Raw genomic sequence first — 20,032 nt, 5'->3', positions numbered from 1 at the left:
TATGTCGTCCGATCGCGACTCTGGTGGGTAGGCTATGTGTGCGCCTGTGCACACGGTCTCACCCTGCAAAGTAGGATACGACGTTTCGTTTACATCTTCATCAGGGGGGGACTAAGAATTTGATATAGAAGAAAAATGTGGGTCGATTTCGGCATAATTGGGGACGGGCTACAAGATGACGCCCTCGACGTTTCGAATCGATGCGCGATGCCTCTAAATGAACGAAATCATCAGAATTTTTCTTAATTATGGGTCAATTGGAATCAAACTTATTTTTTAGACCAGTCTAATCTCAAAGATCAAGTCTGTGGATTTGGTCTCTGACAAGTTTGGCCAGCCAAAGATATAGCCTGCAACAGACTTGATCCGCAATACAAACTCAAAGTTTTTAAATGCAGGCCAAGTACACAGGCCCAACCCGCAGGCCAAATTCGCTTGCCAAATCTTCTGGTATATGAGGGTGCTTTCGGTTTGTTTTGACGCAAGTTATAAAAAATTCGAATTTTTTAAATTTATTGCCAATTAAGGTTGATTCTCACTATACCTTCCGTTTCCATTCTATACCCATTCCATATTCGTTCGTCGTATTTTTATTGTATTGACGCTATACGTAAGATTCCGTTCCGTATCAGTTCCATACTTTTTATTGTACAATTTATCTCATTCCGAAAAGTTTATTTTAAAAATTTGTATCTTGTGAAAAAGGCAATAGATTTAATTAAGAGGTGAAAGAATAAATAAATATCAGCAAAATTTTAACAGAGCTGGTACAAATGTAAGAACTTGACAACGCTGTTTCCGATACGCTTCAGTCCGTCCGCCAAAAAATGTATGGAAGATAAGGATATGGAACGGAAGGGAAACGGAACGGATAGTGTGTATTGTCCTATTCATTTACGATATAATAATTTATGTGAACGGAAGGGAAACGGAAGGGAGCTGATATGAACGGTATAGTGAGAATCAACCTTTAAACGTCCAAAATTAGAAGTCCACTATTTCAGTCATTTGTTGATCGCTCCGTACTATACTAAATTTATGTTATTGTTTTAGGCTTTAAGTTTTCAACTAAAAAAGGTGTCGTTTAGGAATTATACTCCAAAAATATTAAGTCAGGAAGTTAATATGGGTATGTGGATTTGATAACTCTATTCACCGAGCTATTGACTCAATAAATATGAGATAATTTGATACCTGTTCAGTGCCAATACAAGAAATAGTGTGTAGAGAATAACTTTATAGTGCCAGAAAACATAGTCAAAATTAAAGTGACAAGAATATAATAGTATATAAGTGTGAAGAGACAATAAAATAATATATAATGTGGACAAGTTTTTAAAGTAAATATATAGGTGATAATCTAGTCATGTCATTATTAGCTGTCGTTGGCCAAGTCGCCCATTTTGCAGTGGGCCTAACGGTGAATCCCCTAACCATTTTGGGCCTGGTTCCTGTGTTCGCAGCCGGATTACTATTTATGAAATATTTAGAAGTTGACCCAGAATCCCATCCTATCAATATTAATAAGGTAAGTGTTTTAGAGCTGTTTAAATCGTACTAATTTCTTAATTACAAATATAGGGTGGTCTAAATTTATGTCCTAAAATGCTTTTTAAAATTCTGTTCTCTCTAAAATTTTAAAAATTTTGTGTAGAATTTTTATTTCAATTTTCTCCAAATAATTTTTGAACTAACGTGTTTTTGACGCGAGAAATTTGATTTTAATGTCAATATGACCCATACGTGTAGGAGGCGCAACCTAAAACTGATGAAGAGTAATAACTTTTTACCCCTCAGTATTAAATTACTGAGTAAAAAATACATCTGGGTATAAAATTGTACACATTTCCACCGTTTTTTAGGTAAAAAATGTCTTTTGGTAAAAATCGCTACGAGCAACCTCAAGATATTTGGACTGGTAATGATCAATTCATGTCATCACTGCCAAAAACACGTTTATTTTTTGGACTATACATATAGTTATTTGATTGAAATAGTATTTTTTTGAAACTTTTTTTTAATTAATCATATATTTTTCAAGGCACTATTATGATAAAACAGGTTCTGTTGGAACCTTTGGTGCAAAAAGGTTCCAGATTTATTATGTCAGTTTAATAACTATCTAGTAAACTTGTTTAATTTGTGTCAATAATGACATGTATTGATTATTTCGATTCAAAATATCTTCAGGATCAGTACTACTAACGCTTTTTACCATGAAAATAAATTCCATATACAGGGGGTTAGTCTTGAATAAGTGCAAATATTTTCACACCAGGCTGGTAAATCTCGATAAAAGAAACTTATTTGCTCTTTGCAGTTTCTGAAAAGTTCAAAATAACCGAGTTATTTTACTTTGAAAATTATTTTTTATCTTTATTAAAAAAATATTTTTTGCTTAAATTTTCAGAGCCACTAGATTTTTTCTGGATTTTCTATCTTGTAAATAGAACCTATTACCTAAGGTTGCCATATGAAGATATTATGTTTATTAACTAAAAACTAAAAAAGTCCTTTTTTTAAATACAAAATTTTCAAAAAAAATCGCGATAAAAGCCGATTTTGACGGTGTTTTTTTCGACCATATGGTATATTATAATCTTTAATTAAACAAAAATTTCTAGATCAGACCTGAATACGACTTCATTGTGGTGGGAGCTGGATCAGCAGGAGCTGTAGTAGCTGCCAGGCTTTCCGAAATAGAAAACTGGAATGTCCTACTCTTAGAAGCTGGTGGGAACGAAAATGAAGTATCGGATATTCCTTCATTGAGCGGGTAAATATATATCCATTAACAAAATGTGTCTAATTTAAATGTTATGAATTTACTAATTTAAATGTTGTTTTAGATATATGCAAATGTCACAGTTCGATTGGATGTACCAAACCACACCGCCATCGGATTCAGGTTATTGCTTGGCGATGATCGGTGACAGATGTAACTGGCCAAGAGGAAAGGTATGTAGTATATTATACAAATAATATACGTTACGTATATCGTATATATTAAAAAAAATCTATAATACATACTAAGGGCTGATAAAGGTGAGTTTTGGGTGGAGATGTCCGTATGTAAGAAGAGTACAATGCGTTTGTAATGTACTAAACAAAGAGAGAACAGTAAAAACGTTGCCAAACGTATAAAATAAGCCGAGAAACTGTGCACATTGCTAAGAGACGGTCGACTCAATCAGAACTTAAAATTCTAGCGAAGGGTGTATCGTGCGTTCAGCTTTACGATTTAATTACGTCTCGTGATACTTTATTTGTTTATTTATTAACGAGTCGTTGTAATTTTCCCTCTAGCTTGTACATTTTCTAAGGGCAAGTTAGAAACACTGGCACTTTTGGTAAAATAAGTGGAATTGAGTTGGTGTTCGACAGTGGTCGCGCTATTAAACTCTGTATTTAAAAATCGATATCTAGAAATTCATTAGAAATAAATGAGTGTAATTTTTTTCAAAAACTTTCTTAATATTTCTGCTATATTTTCTTCGCAGACGCAGTATGTGATAATACGGTTGCTGAAAATTACTATGCACTAAAAGTGAATTGAAATTTTTTTTGGAAATTTTTTTAGTTTTAAAACATAATTTCTTGATAATATGGCAACATAGTTATTAGATTAAATTTACAAGAAAGAAAATCGAGAAAAGATCCAGTGGTTCTCAAAATTTTAGCAAAAAAAAATTTTTTTTTTGGAAATTTTCAAAGTAAAATAACTCCGTTATTTTGGACTTATTTGAAAAACGATAAAGAGAAAATATGTTTGTTTTATTGAGATCTACCGCCCCTTAAAATACTTGCACTTATTTCTGGGACTTATTTAATTAAGATAACTCCTATTCGTAATTAACATTATGAAATTTTAAAAAGTTAAAAGTTAAACAATAAATAGTTAACACTATACCAAAATATCGAATATTTCTTTTAAGGTAATGGGCGGATCAAGTGTCCTTAACGCTATGATATACGTCAGAGGCAACCGGCACGATTACGATCAATGGGCTGCCCAAGGTAATACGGGTTGGTCGTACGACGATGTCCTGCCCTACTTCATGAAATCGGAAGACAACAGAAACCCGTACCTAGCTCGTACCCCGTACCATTCAACAGGAGGATATCTCACAGTGCAGGAGTCTCCTTGGCGCACACCACTCAGTATTGCCTTTCTGCAAGCAGGGAGAGAACTGGGTTATCAAGTTAGAGATTGTAATGGTGCTCAACAAACTGGATTCATGTTGTCGCAAGGTTGATACATAGTTACTTATTGAAATTACTAGAATTAAAATTTATTGAAATTACTAGAAGTTAGAATTAGTAGAATATAGCTAAGCATTTTTTTCGGCTATAGTTAAAAGCGGGTTCCCACATCTCAGTCTCTCTGATGCTGTTTGACTGATTTGAGGTTGCTGAAAACGGCACTTGTGTTCACACGTTTCATTTTGCTAAATGAATAAATTAAGTTGGTCTACACATCTTTCGCTGATCTCTTCCACATAAAATATTTACAAAATTGCAACCAGTTCTTCGAGAAGTATGTTTACAAGTAGCGTACGTTTCGTAACTCATGAGTTATGAAATAATCGATGAATCAAAAACAACAAAACTGTCGTAGATGATGGGTCAGGTAGAGGGTATTGTTTAGTTATGCCACTAGAAAGAAAAGGCAGAAAGTTGTTTTACCAATAAGGAAAAATTGACAAAAAAGTATGAATTTATGAAAAATCGCAAATTGACATAAAAGGTGTAAATTTATGAAAAAGCGTAAATTTACATAAAAAGTGCAAATTGACATAAAAAGTGCAAATTGACAGAAAAAGTGCAAATTGACATAAAAGGTGTAAATTTATGAAAAAGTGTAAATTTATATAAAAAGTGCAAATTGACATAAAAGGTGCAAATCGACATAAAATGTGTAAATTTACGGAAAGATGTAAATTTACAGAAAAAGCACAAATTGACAGAAAAAGTTTAAATTCACAGGAAAGGTATAAATTTACATAAAAAACGTAAAGTGTAAATTGACATAAAAAAAGGCTTATATTCAGGAAAATAATAGGAAGATGTAAATTTACAGAAAAAACACATACTGACCGAAAAAATTTAAATTTACAGGAAAAGTGCAATTTGACAGAAGAAGTGTAAATTGACATAAAAAATCCTTCATGTAGGAAAATATGTAAATTTACAGAAAAAACACAAATTGGCAGAAAAAGTTAAAATTTACAGGAAAGGTGTAATATTTACAGAAAAACCGAAAATTGCCACAAAAAGTGTAAATTGACATAAAAAGTGCAAACTGTGGAGAACTGTAAATTTACGTAAAAAGTGTAAATTGACAGAAAAGGTTTAAATTTGCGGAAAGATGTAAATTTACAGAAAAAGCTTGATAAAAAAGTTGACAAAAAAAAATAAAATTTACAGGAAAGGTGTAATATTTACAGAAAACCCGAAAATTGCCACAAAAAGTGTAAATTGACATAAAAGGTGCAAATCTGTGGAGAACTGTAAATTTACGTAAAAAGTGTAAATTGACAGAAAAGGTTTAAATTTGCGGAAAGATGTAAATTTACAGAAAAAGCTTGATAAAAAAGTTGACAAAAAAAATTAAAATTTACAAGAAAGGTGTAAATATACAGAAAAAGCTCAAATTGGTAAAAAAGTGTAAATTTACAGGAAAAGTGTAAATTTACAGAAAAAGTGCAAATTGACAGAAAAAATGTAAATTTGTACAAAATATGTAAATTGACATAAAAAGTCTAAATTTACAGGAAAAGTGCAAAATTACAGAAAATATGTAAATTTACACAAAAAGTGCAAATTGCAAGAAAAAGTGTAAATTGACGTAAAAGTGAAAATTGACACAAAAACTGTAAATTTACATAAAAAGTGGGAATTTTCATAAAAAGTGGCAATTGCTTAATATTGAATTTGCGAAAAAGTGCTAATGGCAGTAAATTGACAGAAAAGTAGAGACTGAAGAAAGCCAGTGAAGAATGAAATTGTATTTTTTATATTTAAAATCAAGGATTACACGTTCACCACTTCATATTAACTAAACTCTGTTTAAATTATTAGGTACTTATCTCTTGACAGAACAACATTAAAGCACTATTGATATTGTTAATGACAATTAAAAACAAACTTTGTAACAACATTATTTTACAGAAATACTGACAATAGTTTCTTTCTACATAAGGTACCATTCGACGTGGTTCACGATGTTCCACCTCAAAGGCGTTCCTGCGACCAATAAGAAATCGCAAGAATCTACACATAGCCATGTTCTCCCAGGTTACCAAAATTATGATCGACCCCAAGACCAAGATGGCGTATGGTGTCAAGTTGATCAGGAATAATCGTCCGCAATTCGTCAGAGCTAAAAAGGAAGTTATATTGAGCGCCGGTGCTATTGGAAGCCCTCAAATTCTCATGCTGAGCGGAGTAAGAAATTATTTAACTATACAGGGTCTCCCAGAAATAAGTGCAAGTATTTTAACTGGTAGTATATTTCGGCCTCAGAAACACGCCTATGAGGTTTTTGAAAATTTGTAATTCTTTAAAAAAAAATTTGGATTTTTTTTTAGTTTTAAGCTAAAAAACATAATTTCTTGATATTATGACAACATAGGTAGTAGAATAAATTTACATGAAAGAAAATCCAGAAGAGATCCAGTGGTTCTCAAAATTTAAGCAAAACAACATTTTTTGTTTAAATTTTCAAAGTAAAATAACTCGGTTATTTTGAACTTATTTGAAAAATAGTAAAGAGAAAAATGTTTTTTTTTGACCAGATCTACCACCCCTTAAAATACTTGTACTTATTTCTGGGACACCCTGTATAATAAACATTTCTGGAATTAAGTTTGTGCTTCTTTTACTGAGTGTTTTAACGCAATTGCAAAAAACATTAAAGGGTGGTACCACGGTAAAAATAAAATGGATTTTTCTCAAAATGTCAGTAATAAAAGTGTTTCCTCTTGTAAAGACAATCCTGGGACATACTGTATATCATCTCGTTAGACAAACTATACGTATAATATATTGTTGTTGTAGGTAGGCCCCAGAGACCATTTAGAGGAGTTTAATATTCCTGTAATAAGTGATTTGAAAGTTGGCCACAATCTACAGGATCATATAGGACTGGGAGGTATGACATTCATAGTGGATGAACCAGTAACATTTACTAGGGACAGGTAAAAGAAAAATAATCATAATTGTTAGTTACAGTTACGTATCAAATAACTCAGAAATATTGACATGGTTTATTAAAGGTTTTTTAGGATTAAATTTAGATAAAGATATGAATCAAATGTAAAGCTACGTCCACACCGAAAGCCACACCTAGGAACATTATGTTTATGTTGCTTGTTAATGGAACTTGTTTATGAATCTTGCCAAAAGTTTATTTAAGTTCCTCATTGTTTACAGTTGCAGCAACAAAAGTTTCTATAAGTTGCTTGTTTCCATATTTAGCGGCAAAGATCAAAGGAAATATAGAAACACTGGTAAACATTTTATGTTCCTCGATGGTATTTTTATAGTGTGGACAGGTTGTTGCTTGTTTCCAAAACCCGAAACTTGTGTCGTGAAGCCGTCGCATCGTTGCCCAAATCATCAGTTGATTTAGTAGTATAATAATAAAAACAAACATGCATTATACCAAAATGCCGAGTGTTTGTGGAATCCACGGGTAAAAAGTATAAAGGCCGGTACCAAAAACAGAATTTATAGGTGGATATATGTAATGGAATTGGAAATGGCATACATTCTGATACTATATCATATTTTTTTAATGAACTCAGAAGACGTATAACACCATGTGACTTTCTTTCTAAAAGACTTGGTCTCGTCCAACATTTACGGACTCGTTTTTTCTTTTTCTGTAAAATTATTACAATTGCAGCTGCTGCTGCCTGCAAATCTTCGTCGGACCACATTGTAAACTAGAAACAGAAACGCACACTGCACTGGTGTGGACACTGTTTCCTGTTGCAGCAACACAACAAAACATTCACAAGAATGAGTTACCTTGGTGTGGAAAGAATGTTTACGGAACTTTTGCTGTTGTTTCAGTTTCCATAAACAACGGTTGCGGCAATCTGCAACAAAATGTTCCTCTGTGTCTCTTTGGTGTGGACGTAGCTTAAGTGCAATCAAAGTCAAATCTCCATAAAAGGTTTATTAAAATTTGGTAACGGGTTTCAGCTATTCAGCCATCATCAGCCATAAAAAGATATAAATTTAATTATAAAAAGAATGTGATGAGGTGTTCTGGTACTTCTCCATTTTTCACACAGAATGTGAATTCGTCGTTGTTTCTTAGCTTCAATCTAATGAGGTGTTTATTGAGGAGACAGTGTCCTGTTAAAAATCTCGTGATAATCCGAAGATTGTTATTGCTTTGATTTTTCTCGGTTGTAAGTTCTGAGAAATTTCTTCCAGTGTCTAAGACCGTTGGAGGATTCCAATTCCAGGTTATGGATGGAGGCCTTCCGGTTCTTGAGTTCTGCTTTAAGTTGGCTTCCACTTAGGGAGCAGAACGGGTCTGGTCCAGTTAGTATACAAAGTGTATAAAAATATAAGAAAAATAGTTTTTACAATATAAATTAAAAAATGTGACACAGTGAAGTTCTATAACAGATATGAACGTTTCAAGATAAAGCTATTTCTAATCAGATTCTAAAAAACTTTTAATGAATCAGTGACGTAAAAATCATCGTATATCCAATTCCAGATTTGAATTGTAGATTTCAGACGCCCCAAGTAGCTTTGGAATACATTCTAAAAGAACGAGGTCCGATGACATCACTGGGTGGTGTAGAAGGTTTGGCTTTTGTTAACACCAAATACGCTCCAAGTTCCGGTAGTTGGCCGGATATTCAATTCCACTTTGCACCTAGCAGCATTAATTCTGATCCTGATCAGGTATAGTCTATTTGAAATTGGTAACTATAGAATTTTTTATTTATTACATTCAATTATATCGTATAATCGGCGTCCAGTTGACCTGGAAATGACGATCGATGACGTTCCTCATATAATCTATATACTAATATATAAAATCCCTAAGTGACCGACTCACTGATTAATCACGATCCTGCTCAAACCACTCAACGTAAGAAGCTCAATTTTGGCATACAGGTTGATTCTAGGGTGTAGAGGTTCGATAAGAAGGAATTGTTGTCGAAATTCCAGTTCCAAGGGGATGAAACCAAATATTACAATATTTTTTATTTAAAAAACGGCCAAATTTCCGAGAAAACGCTTAAACACATATATACACCCTGTATGATTTTTAAAAAAAATTCATAATATGTAAAAAAAACAAAAAAAAATTATGCGTGTCCAAGCGTTTTCCCGAAAGACTAACAGTTTTTTAAATAACAAATATTGTAATATTTCAGGGGCGTTTTTACCCTCCTGGAATTTGAGATTCGAGAAACCCCTCCTTATCGAACCTTTACACCCCACAGTCAATCCATTTGCCAAAAAGCAACTTTAAACGTCAAGCAGTATAAGCAGAATCGTGTTTACTCAATGGTCATATTTTATGAAACACCCTGTAAAAATTTTTAAAAAATCTTAAAATATGTAAAACAACAAAATAAAATATACGGGTTGAAGAGTTTTTCCGAAAAACTCACCGGTTTTTAAATAAAAAATATTCTAATATTTGAGGGGTGGTTTCACCCCCTTAGAATTCGAGTTTCGAAAAATCCCTTCTTATCGAACCTCTACACCCTAAAGTCAATCCGTTTTCCAAAAATCAGCTTTTTACGTCAAGCGCTTTAAGCAGGATCGTGATTAATCAATGACCAGATTTTTCGAAACGCCCTGTATACATTTTTAAAAAATCTTAAAATATGTAAAAAAAAACAAAATAAAATATACGTGTTTAAGCGTTTTTTCGGAAACTTGACCGTTTTTTAAATAAAAAATATTGTAATATTTGAGGGGTGGTTTCACCCCCTTGGAAATGGAATTTCGAAAAATCCCTTCTTATCTAACCTGTACACCCTAGAATCAACCTGTATGCCAAAATTGAGCTTCTTACGTTGAGTGGTTTGAGCAGGATCGTGATTAATCAGTATGTCAGTCACTTAAGTATTTTATATATTAGTATAGATTAGTATAGATAGTAGTATAGAAGTATAGACTAAAACTACATATTAAACTAACTAAAAATTACATCTGTTGTTTCAGGTTCGAAAAATAACTGGATTAAGAGACAGCATCTACAACACCGTATACAAACCATTAAAAAACGCCGAAACCTGGACCATCCTACCTTTACTCTTACGACCAAAAAGTAACGGTTGGATACGACTAAGATCGAAAGATCCTAAAGTCTATCCAGACATTATACCAAACTATTTCACTCACAAAGAAGACGTTCAAGTCCTCACCGAAGGCATCAGAATCGCTTTAAACGTTTCAGCTACAAAAGCGTTTCAACGATTCGGATCGAGGCCCCATAAAGTACCGTTTCCCGGTTGTAGACAGTACGACTTTGATTCCGACGAGTACTGGGAGTGTAGTATAAGACATTTTACTTTCACTATCTATCATCCGACGTCCACGTGTAAGATGGGACCGGATACGGATCCGGATTCAGTTGTTGATCCGAGATTAAGGGTTTACGGTGTGGGGAAATTAAGGGTGGTCGATGCATCAATAATGCCCAATATTGTGAGTGGAAATACTAATGCCCCGACGATTATGATTGGGGAAAAAGCGAGCGATATGATCAAGGAGGATTGGGGTATAAGAGTAATGCATTAAAATGTTAATCTAAATTCCATTATTACTGTTTTTACTGTAATATTTATTATAAAGTTTACACAAACCTATAAAGGTGCGTCCAGACCTGACGAGACGAGAGCGAGACGAGCGCGAGACATTCCAAATTCGCCAAGTGTGGACGGGTACTTACTACAACCCACAGAGCCTCGATGCTATCCGTCCTCTGTCGGTTTTTCGACGGCCGATCAAAGAAAGCTGGGCTGGAACTCTGTAACTAAGCAAGCGACTAACTCTGGCAAGCGACAGTATTCTTCATCGCTACCGATCGCTATTTCGTTACAGAGTGCCACCCCTCGCGGCTCAGTCTGGACGTGTTTTTGGTAGGCTAGCTCGACTGCGAAATATTAGCTCTAATTTATGAATTTCGACTATTTAAAACAAAATAATATCAATTTTTTAAATGGTACACCGACACCGTATGTATTATAATTTTTTCTGATAGAATTTACAGATTTTGCGTCATTGATAATTTTTACCGTACCAAAATCTAATCTTTCTTTAAACAATTTGAATTATTACAAAATATATTAATTTTAGATAAAAAAAATTACCGAATTGTACGTAGTACGTAGAAGCTAATAATAAAATAAAAAATTGGGTATTCTTATTAAAATATAATATGTTATATCCGCAACACTTTTTTGAAGAACCCTGTATACCTTTACAGTACCTAATTTTAAAATGTGCTTCTTAACCTTTTCTACAACTTTTCTATTTAACATTTTGTTCTGAAAAACATTAAAAAACGTACTTTGTAAAGGACGTCGTGTTTCGAAACGAATGGTTAAAGACAGGGGCGGATACAGGAATTTATTTTAGGGGGGGGGCCCAAAATAAAAAGTAATGTAGAATGTGCTTTTTAGGGCGCCATTTTTAACCCAAAAACCTAAGATTTAACCCAATTTACAGATCTTAGGCGCAGCCCGGGCGCCATGGCCCCCCCCCTCTGTAGCCTCCACTGGTTAAAGGGGAAAAAAACCGACGATGTATAAAATATGACGAACCAAGTATTATGTTAATATAAAAAAATGCATTAGTGTATGCGTAATTATTTGGCCATCGTTTGTTATATTCAATTGCAATTTAATATGTGTTTGGATTCCTTTCACTATGATCCAACTCGGCTTATGTCGTGGCAAGCTTGCCTCAAAAAATGGATAGAAGATGTCTCGCTCTTGTCTCGCTCTCGTCTCGCTCTCGCCTCAGGTCTGGAAGCACCTTAACTTAGATAAACGAAGTCATGACGCTGTAATATAAGTGTACGTCCATAGTGCACCGGCTTTCCGCTTCCCGGTGGCGGGCTTATATCGCGGCAGGACTTATTACTTTGTGAACCTGCGCTATTGAAATAGGTAGTGGTCATTAACAACCTCTTACAGGAATGTCATGCGACTCATGCGGCATCATGGAGTTCTTCCTGGGATCGGGATCTATTATGTCTTTTTATTAGCTAGTGCTCATGTTCATATTAAACTGATACAAAAAAGCAGCACTCGCATTCATGAAGTTAATCGGTCTAGTTTTGAATTTGGTAAATATAATGTGTTATATCCACAACTCACAGCTCACCTTCAAACATTTTACGAATATTTCTGCATGGAGAAAGAAACGTTGAATTATATTTTCAACAAAATTTAAAACCGTTGAAAAAAATGCTACAATTTTTATTTCGATTAAAATCGATTAATTTTTAATAATTTTGTAAGTAAATAGCTTGAATTGTGCATAACCTTTTAACACAACCTAACCTGACCGCGATACAGTATGAAGGGGGAAGCTGGTGCACTATGGACGTCCACTAACACTTGTTCGCTGATCGCGACGAGATGATATTTTGGCAGTGCATGTACCTTTTTTAACCAAGTGAGACACCCCTAAGGTTTCCTGATCAATTTGGTCTTTCTAGTCGATTATCAAGGACTATTCTGGTTTGAAATCGAAATCAAAAAATATATATCCCAAAATCCCAAACGAATAAAATATAAAAATCTTTTATAAATTGAATAAAACATTTAAATAAAAAACAAAAATACATAGACATTATACATATAGTAAAATTTTTAAATATTTATAAGTGTATTGGATATTTCTAGTTATTTGTATGATCATTGTGATCTTTCATATCAATATATTAACCTACTAGTCATTTAGGAATAAATATTAAAGTATAAGAATAATAAACAATTAATTATACAAAAGAAATCAACAAGTTAAAAAATATAGAGGGTGCCCCAGAAATAAGTGCAAGTATTTTAAAAGGTGGTAGATCTCGATAAAAGAAACATATTTTCTCTTTATCCTTTTTCAAATAAGTCCAAAATAACGAGTTATTTTACTTTGAAAATTTTCAAAGAGACAGATTTTTTGCTAAAATTTTGAGAACCACTGGATCTTTTCTGGATTTTCTTTCTTGTAAATTTAATCTACTAAAAATTAAATTATTTTTTTAGCCGACCATACCAATAGGTATGGTGGGCTATTAGGATCAGCAAAAAAAAGTTTTTTTAATTTCACTCAAAATGAGTTATTTGGGTCATAAATGACCTAAATACAAAATATTTTCATGGTGTCTGTCTGTCTATCTGTCTTGTCTGTCCGTCTGTAACAAGATAACTCAAAAACCGCTGAACCGATTTTAACCAAATTTGGCACAAAAATACTTTGGCACCCGAGAATTAGGCCTTTAGTTTTTGGTGGGGGTGGGGGGTTGTTAAGGGGGTATAGGAGGGGGTTAACAATTTAAAAAATCGTAACTCCAAAATTACAGTAGCTAGCGAAACGCGGTTTTCAAATTAAGATTAGGAATAATATTTGCAACAAAATTTGTAATAACATCAAAATCAGTCAAACTCGCAATTTTCGAGATATTAACATATTGTAGTATGGGCGGCTATACGTGCCTCCCGGCGCCAATTTTTTAAATAAAAACTAAAAATATTTTCAAAACATTCCGAATTTTCAAATTTCTTTTTTCGCAAAAAAACCTCATAGGCGTGTTTCTGGGGTTGAACTATACTACCATTTAAAATACTTATTTCTGGGACACCCTGTATAGAGATTGAATTTACTGATCAGTAAATTCACTTCCAACTTAATGATCCTCATTAATTTTGCTCAAAAAAATATACAGAGTGAGTGTTAAATAAGTTTAAATATTTGAAGGGATCTCGATAAAAGAAACATATTTTCTTTATACCGTTTTTCAAATAAGTCCAAAATAACCGAGTTATTTTACTTTGAAAATTTCCAAAAAAAACTTGCTTAAATTTTGAGAACAACTTTTGGGATCTTTTCTGAGTTTTCTTTCTTGTAAATTTAATCTACTATCTACGTTGTTGGTTGCAATGTTAATAATATTTTTTAACTAAAAACTAAAAAAAATTCTAAATTTTTTTTTAAAAAATTCATAATTTTCAAATTATTTTTCGCGAAAAAAACGTCATAGGTAATCGTGTTTCTGGGGTCGAAAAACACTACTCCTGAAAATATTTGCACTTACCTATTTAAGACTCATCCTGTATAAACATTTAAATTTAAATTAATATATCAGTAGTTCTCAAATCTTTTTTCAGTAGCTTTTGAAGGGTTTCGAACGTATACCTAACCCTACTGTTGCATCCCACACAATATATTATATACTATTTTTATATTAATATCAATCTATACAGGGCTTTTCAAGTAAATGGGTCATTATTTTTTTTGGATTTTGTAATTTAGACACAAATTTGAATGGTTCATGTTCAGAATAAATAACATTAAATAAGTAGCATTTTACTACTACGAAAATTTCGTATGGTCGAAAAAAAAACGGCGCTCACTTGGCTTGGAAATGACGATCTATGACATTCCCATAAAATTTTACATATAAAATCGCAATCATCCTTTCATTTCAAAGCCATCTCTGACGCCGTTTTTTTTCATCATTTTGTATTAATCTGAATGAATCAGTTACGTGAAAAGACCTGTATATTAAGGGTACATATACAGGGTAAGTCATACGTGCTAATATTTTTAAAGGTGGTATATTATGATCCCGGGAAAGCATCTATGATATTTTTTCCGCGAAAAATAATTTTGTATTCCTCGAAAATAATTGGATTTTTTAAAAAAAATTAGATAAAAACATATTTTTATAATATGGCAACATACGTAATAGATTAATTTTAGAGGAAGAAAAACACAATCCAAAAAAATCCATTTATTCTCAAAATTTCAGCAAAAAAACATTATTTGTTATAATTTTCAAATATAACTCGGCTATTTTGGACTAATTTGAAAAACGAAAAAATATGTCTTTTATCGAGATCTACCAGTCCTGAAAATATGTGCACTTATTTAAGACCCTACCCTGTATATTGCAAACATTTTGATGACTTTCAAATTTTATTATAAGAATCTCTCAATTTATACATTAGTTATATCTCCTGTGATCCCTACCCCTACCAATTTCATAAAATTTTATGTTATTTATTCTTTAGTGCGATAATATGTAAAAATAAATGTAACGTATTACCCATATAACTCCTTAATCTGTTTAGTGTTAAGTATATGTTAAAACATTAAGATAAGGATGTAGATATTATTGTAAATACATTCACAATGTTACCAATTAGATCATCTCAAGGCTGTACAAAATAAAGTTTAAGTATGCAATAACTTTCATCTGTCTTTTATTTTGAAACCGCCAATGTCTTGATTGTGTTAAACGGTCCATTAGTTCTAAAGAAAACAGACCTTTTTCGAGAAACTTCTGTTAGAATTTCGTAACAACGACAATTCGATTAACCTTAAATTTATAGCAGAACGGTCAAGAATCAAAGTCAACAGGAAGGCGGCGGTTATCGTAGTTCTATCAAATTGGAGAGAAAGTGCCGGCAATAACTCCAGTCGAAGTAGAGAGTGAGTGGTACTCAACCGTAACAAGACTGGTTACGAGGAACACTTCAATCGTTATAGGATGTTAACAATATATTTTTAATAATAATAATAATAATAGCTCCCGTATATAGCGTTTAACGCCTTGGGAGTAGCAAGGTACAGCATGCCATGCTAGCGCCGGCGCCGTTCGGTATACAAGGAAGGTAATGTGGCTAGCACTACGCTTCAACCGCCTATTATTACCTTAGGATTGTGAATCCCAAGTACTCATTTAAGGCTGAGTCGACCTAGGTACCCAAACTATTTTTATTTTAATAAAAATAGTCGGCTGATGAAATGCCGGGTGTAGGATTCGAACCCACTACCTTGAGATTGGTAGACGAGAGCCTGTACCTCTACGCCACCGGGCACCATACAATATATTTTTACTTACAAAATTTAAATACTTATTATATTCTTTACAAGATTGTCAAGCAGCAGTAAACGCGATCAACTCAGTAACCATACATTCGAAGTTGGTCAAAGAATGCCTAGAGAAGCTGAACAAATTAGGCAAAGAAAATAAAGTCCTCCTACTCTGGCCCGCTAACCAAGGGATAGAAGGCAATGAAAAAGCAAATGATCTAGCTAGAAAAGGAGCAAACACTCCACTAACTGGACCAGAACCGTTATGCTTCCCAAACGGAAACCAACTAAAAGCGGAAATGAAGAACCTGGCAGACTCCATCCTTAACCTGGAGTGGGAGTTCTCCAACGATCAAAAAAATCCTCAGAGACTCGAAACAACTCAGAAAAACGACCGAGAAAAATCAAAGATTTTCCTTGATTTAAGTAAAGCAATCTTCGGATTGTCACGGGATTTCTAACAGGACACCATCTCCTCAACTAAAGCTGAGAAAAACTGCGAATGCAGATCCTGTGGAGAAAATCGGAAAACACCAGAACACCTTATCACTGAGTGCGCCGAGACGACGACCGTTCGTGCCATGAATTTTGGTACGGTTGATGTCGAGGATGGAGAGCTGGCCTCTGAGGAGCCGTCTCAGATACTGGCTTTTGTTAAAGCCCTGAAACTGTATGATGAGTTATAACTCGTTATAACTCAAGAAAGGCGAACGCAATACAAAGTTGTTGAAGATACAAAGGGGAGAATGTTTCGCATTCCACAGAGATGGCACTTTCAGTTCATCTAAATTACTGTATACATACAGGGTGTCCCACTTAAGATGGATACAAGCCAATATCTTGGTTGTTTGTTGAGCGATATTTTTCATTTTTGGCAGGAGGCTCTATAATAATAAGACGTACATTTTGCCCAGGGTAAGAAATGCGATACCTCATAGACGTACGTTTTAATGGGGTTTGATATTTTTCGAGTCAAGAGTAAACTACCCTTATGACAGTATTTATATCAAATTTGATAAATTATATTGAATCCTCCTTATACCTAAGATACTTAAGTTCTAATTTTGATAAATATTGATACAGGGTGCGTCATTAAAATGAGACATTTTTATTTTTATTATTATCTTTTTAAGTACTTACGACGCCACTGGATAAACAACAGGTTTATTATCAGTAACCAATTATAACCAATTATCAATTAATAATCGATTTAAGTTTTCAGATAGCTTCTATAATAATTAAGATACGATACAAAAAAACTAAATATTTTCAATTTATTTTGTTTACTTTAAAAAATGGTTTTTTAAGTTTGCTAATACAAATGAATAAAATGAGTTACAAAATAATTTAAAAACCCAGTTTTCAATGGAATCTGAAATATGATTTTTATTCGTTTTATTGAGGAATATTTAAAAAAAATCCAAATAGTTAGATATTTAAAACAATCACTATTAACTTTGAAAAATATGCTCTAAATAAAGATTTATAAAACAATAACCGAGAACTATAACGAACTAAAAGTCAACATCGTCGACCAAACCACCATAAAAAAACGATTATTAATTATTGATAATTGGTTATAATTGGTTATTGATAATAAACCAATTGTTTATCCAGTGGCGTCGTAAGTACTTAAAAAAATAATAATAAAAATAAAAATGTCTTATTTTAATAACACACCCTGTATTAATATTTATCAAAATTAGAAGTTAAGTATCTTAGGTAAGGAGGATTCAATATAATTTATCAGATTTGAAATAAATACTGTCCTAAGGGTAGTTTGCTCTTGACTCGAAAAATATCAAACCCCATTAAAACGTACGTCTATGAGGTATCGCATTTCTTACCCTGGGCAAAATGTACGTCTTATACAGCCTCCTGCCAAAAATGAAAAAGATCGCTCAACAAACAACCAAGATATTGGCTTGTATCTATCTTAAGTGGGACACCCTGTATATGTCCATAAAGACGGTTTTTGAGTGTGCTTCGCAGGAAGACCAAAGATAGAAGACTTGGCGGGCCAATTAATGGTACGATTTAGCCTAATTGGATTATTGAAGTCAATATTCCCTAATTACAATTATCAATCTGTGCTCTTTGAGCTTTTGAAGTTAACTATGATCAATTTTGTTAAAAACTATGACTCATTTGAAAACCAGAGATCCCCCGGTTTTTCAATCATAATACCAACATCCACCATGTCATACGCATTTGCAACGTCACTGATAGGTTTTAGGCACAAAATATTTTTATTATGTTTATGCGAGTTTTTTCGTTTCTGCAATTTATTAATACAATGTCAATAAACTCTCAAAAATCAATAAACTAGATATATCCCGAATATAGGAAGTTTAATATACCATTTCATAATCGTCCAATTACACGTATGTTGCAAAGAAAGTGTACTGTGAATTGGTCAGTTGGCGTTAAACAATATGAAAGTAAATTACTCGGTAATAAGTATTTGTTGAACTCAAAACCGATATATGTAATAAAATAGTTAAATATATCCTTAGCAGAAATTACCAAAAAATAAAACCTTTTAAGAGTCATAGTGACTAAGGGTGTCATTATGACTAAAATACCAATCAAGATTGGTATTTTATTAAACAGTCACTGTTTGATCGAGCTCGAAATAACAAGGTAAAAATTAAAATTTTTAAAAAAATCTTTTTGTTTGTGTTTAAAAGAAAAGTAATATCGATGGATATGTATTTTAATATTTTATAAAGGAAATGTCCTTGTAGTCCAGTGTTATACGATGCTAAGGCCTTTTTGTACAAAGGATGTTTTTTTGCTAATTGACTCAGTCAAACTGTCCTGATGGGAATAAAATTCTCGAAAGCTTGACAAATTTGAAAAAGTAGTTTTATTAGCTTATATGGTGATTATTGACTGCATCCTCACTTAAATTTTGAGTTTTTTCTTAAATGATGAAATATATTCCAATGATGCCTCAATCCAAGACATCAAACCTATAATACTACCACCAATCGGTTTCGATCAAGTAAAATGAAGTAAATCCTTCGTGGCCTTCAACATCACAAAATTAAATTTTGACCAAATGTTCAAAATGACCAAACTGTATTTTGTACCTGAAGAAAGGCAATGGCAAACCATCTGAAGTATATTTGCCTTGAACAGCCTTTGAAAAAGTGCCGTTCAGATTCCGCGCGATAAACTGTAGGTCCCGTGTACTTGTGAAATACTGATGAGATACATCACAACTACATGCGAGAGGTAGCCGACGTTCTGTATAGAGTATGTCACTGTAAGAAGTTAAGGCAAATGGTTAACCAACTGCATCCATGCATTAATCCCAGAGATGAGAAGTTATATGGACAATTTCACGGTTCATCTTTATCACTCTGAGTCTACTCTTCAACACAAGGAAGAAGTAACTCTACCCTATGCCACATAAAGAAGAAAATAACATCCCCATCTAAACAAGAGATACCCGAAGATCCACTACAAAAAGACAACTCCGTTATCTATTCGTATCGAGGGAGGAGTTACGTGTGGCCATTTCGGCCACACCTGTAACCGCATAGACGATCTGCCCGTGAGACCTGCTGAATAACTTTTATTGATAATTATTCTTCTTTATAAGTTATTGTTAATTAAAAATCATTCTTTTATCCATTCTCGTACTGTACATTCTGACAACATCCACTCTGTAATTTTTAAATAAAATAATTGTTTTAAAAAAGTACTTCTCTTCTGTGGAACAACATACTTCTCGTACCTCTTCTAATTTCCGAGATACCAATGATGAGGCTCGAATTTAGGACACCTTGTAAATATCAAACTAAAATACCAAAATACTCTTGTAATTAAATGCTCATTTGCTTTTCCGATGGTATGTTCCTCGTTACTTAGAAACGCCTCGGATCACACGTAGTCTCATGATTTGATTATTCTCGACACACTTATGTGAGGT

General features: G+C 33.2%; 2 protein-coding genes across 2 annotated transcripts in view; one reads left to right on the top strand and one right to left on the bottom strand.

Moving 5' to 3' along the window:
• The window catches only part of LOC115879982 (glucose dehydrogenase [FAD, quinone]-like), a 31,971-nt gene extending 18,916 nt beyond the window's left edge, over positions 1 to 13,055 (top strand). Inside the window, exons 4-11 of the mRNA XM_030897054.1 lie at positions 1,054 to 1,528; positions 2,625 to 2,776; positions 2,850 to 2,958; positions 3,936 to 4,251; positions 6,203 to 6,447; positions 7,060 to 7,199; positions 8,754 to 8,931; positions 10,210 to 13,055. Of these exons, the coding sequence (XP_030752914.1) occupies positions 1,367 to 1,528; positions 2,625 to 2,776; positions 2,850 to 2,958; positions 3,936 to 4,251; positions 6,203 to 6,447; positions 7,060 to 7,199; positions 8,754 to 8,931; positions 10,210 to 10,788 (1,881 nt within the window). The 5' untranslated portion in view covers positions 1,054 to 1,366 and the 3' untranslated portion in view covers positions 10,789 to 13,055. The remainder of the gene's footprint in view (positions 1 to 1,053; positions 1,529 to 2,624; positions 2,777 to 2,849; positions 2,959 to 3,935; positions 4,252 to 6,202; positions 6,448 to 7,059; positions 7,200 to 8,753; positions 8,932 to 10,209) is intronic.
• Positions 1 to 20,032, bottom strand: part of LOC115879988 (flotillin-2) — a 398,348-nt gene that overhangs the window by 211,983 nt on the left and 166,333 nt on the right. The window lies entirely within an intron of this gene.

This window comes from Sitophilus oryzae, unplaced genomic scaffold (assembly GCF_002938485.1).
Source record: "Sitophilus oryzae breed Bouriz unplaced genomic scaffold, Soryzae_2.0 scaffold_1604_pilon_pilon, whole genome shotgun sequence".
NCBI lineage: Eukaryota > Metazoa > Arthropoda > Insecta > Coleoptera > Curculionidae > Sitophilus > Sitophilus oryzae.
The sequence above is the reverse complement of the archived record's forward strand: the minus strand, read 5'-3'. Positions and strand labels throughout refer to the sequence as shown.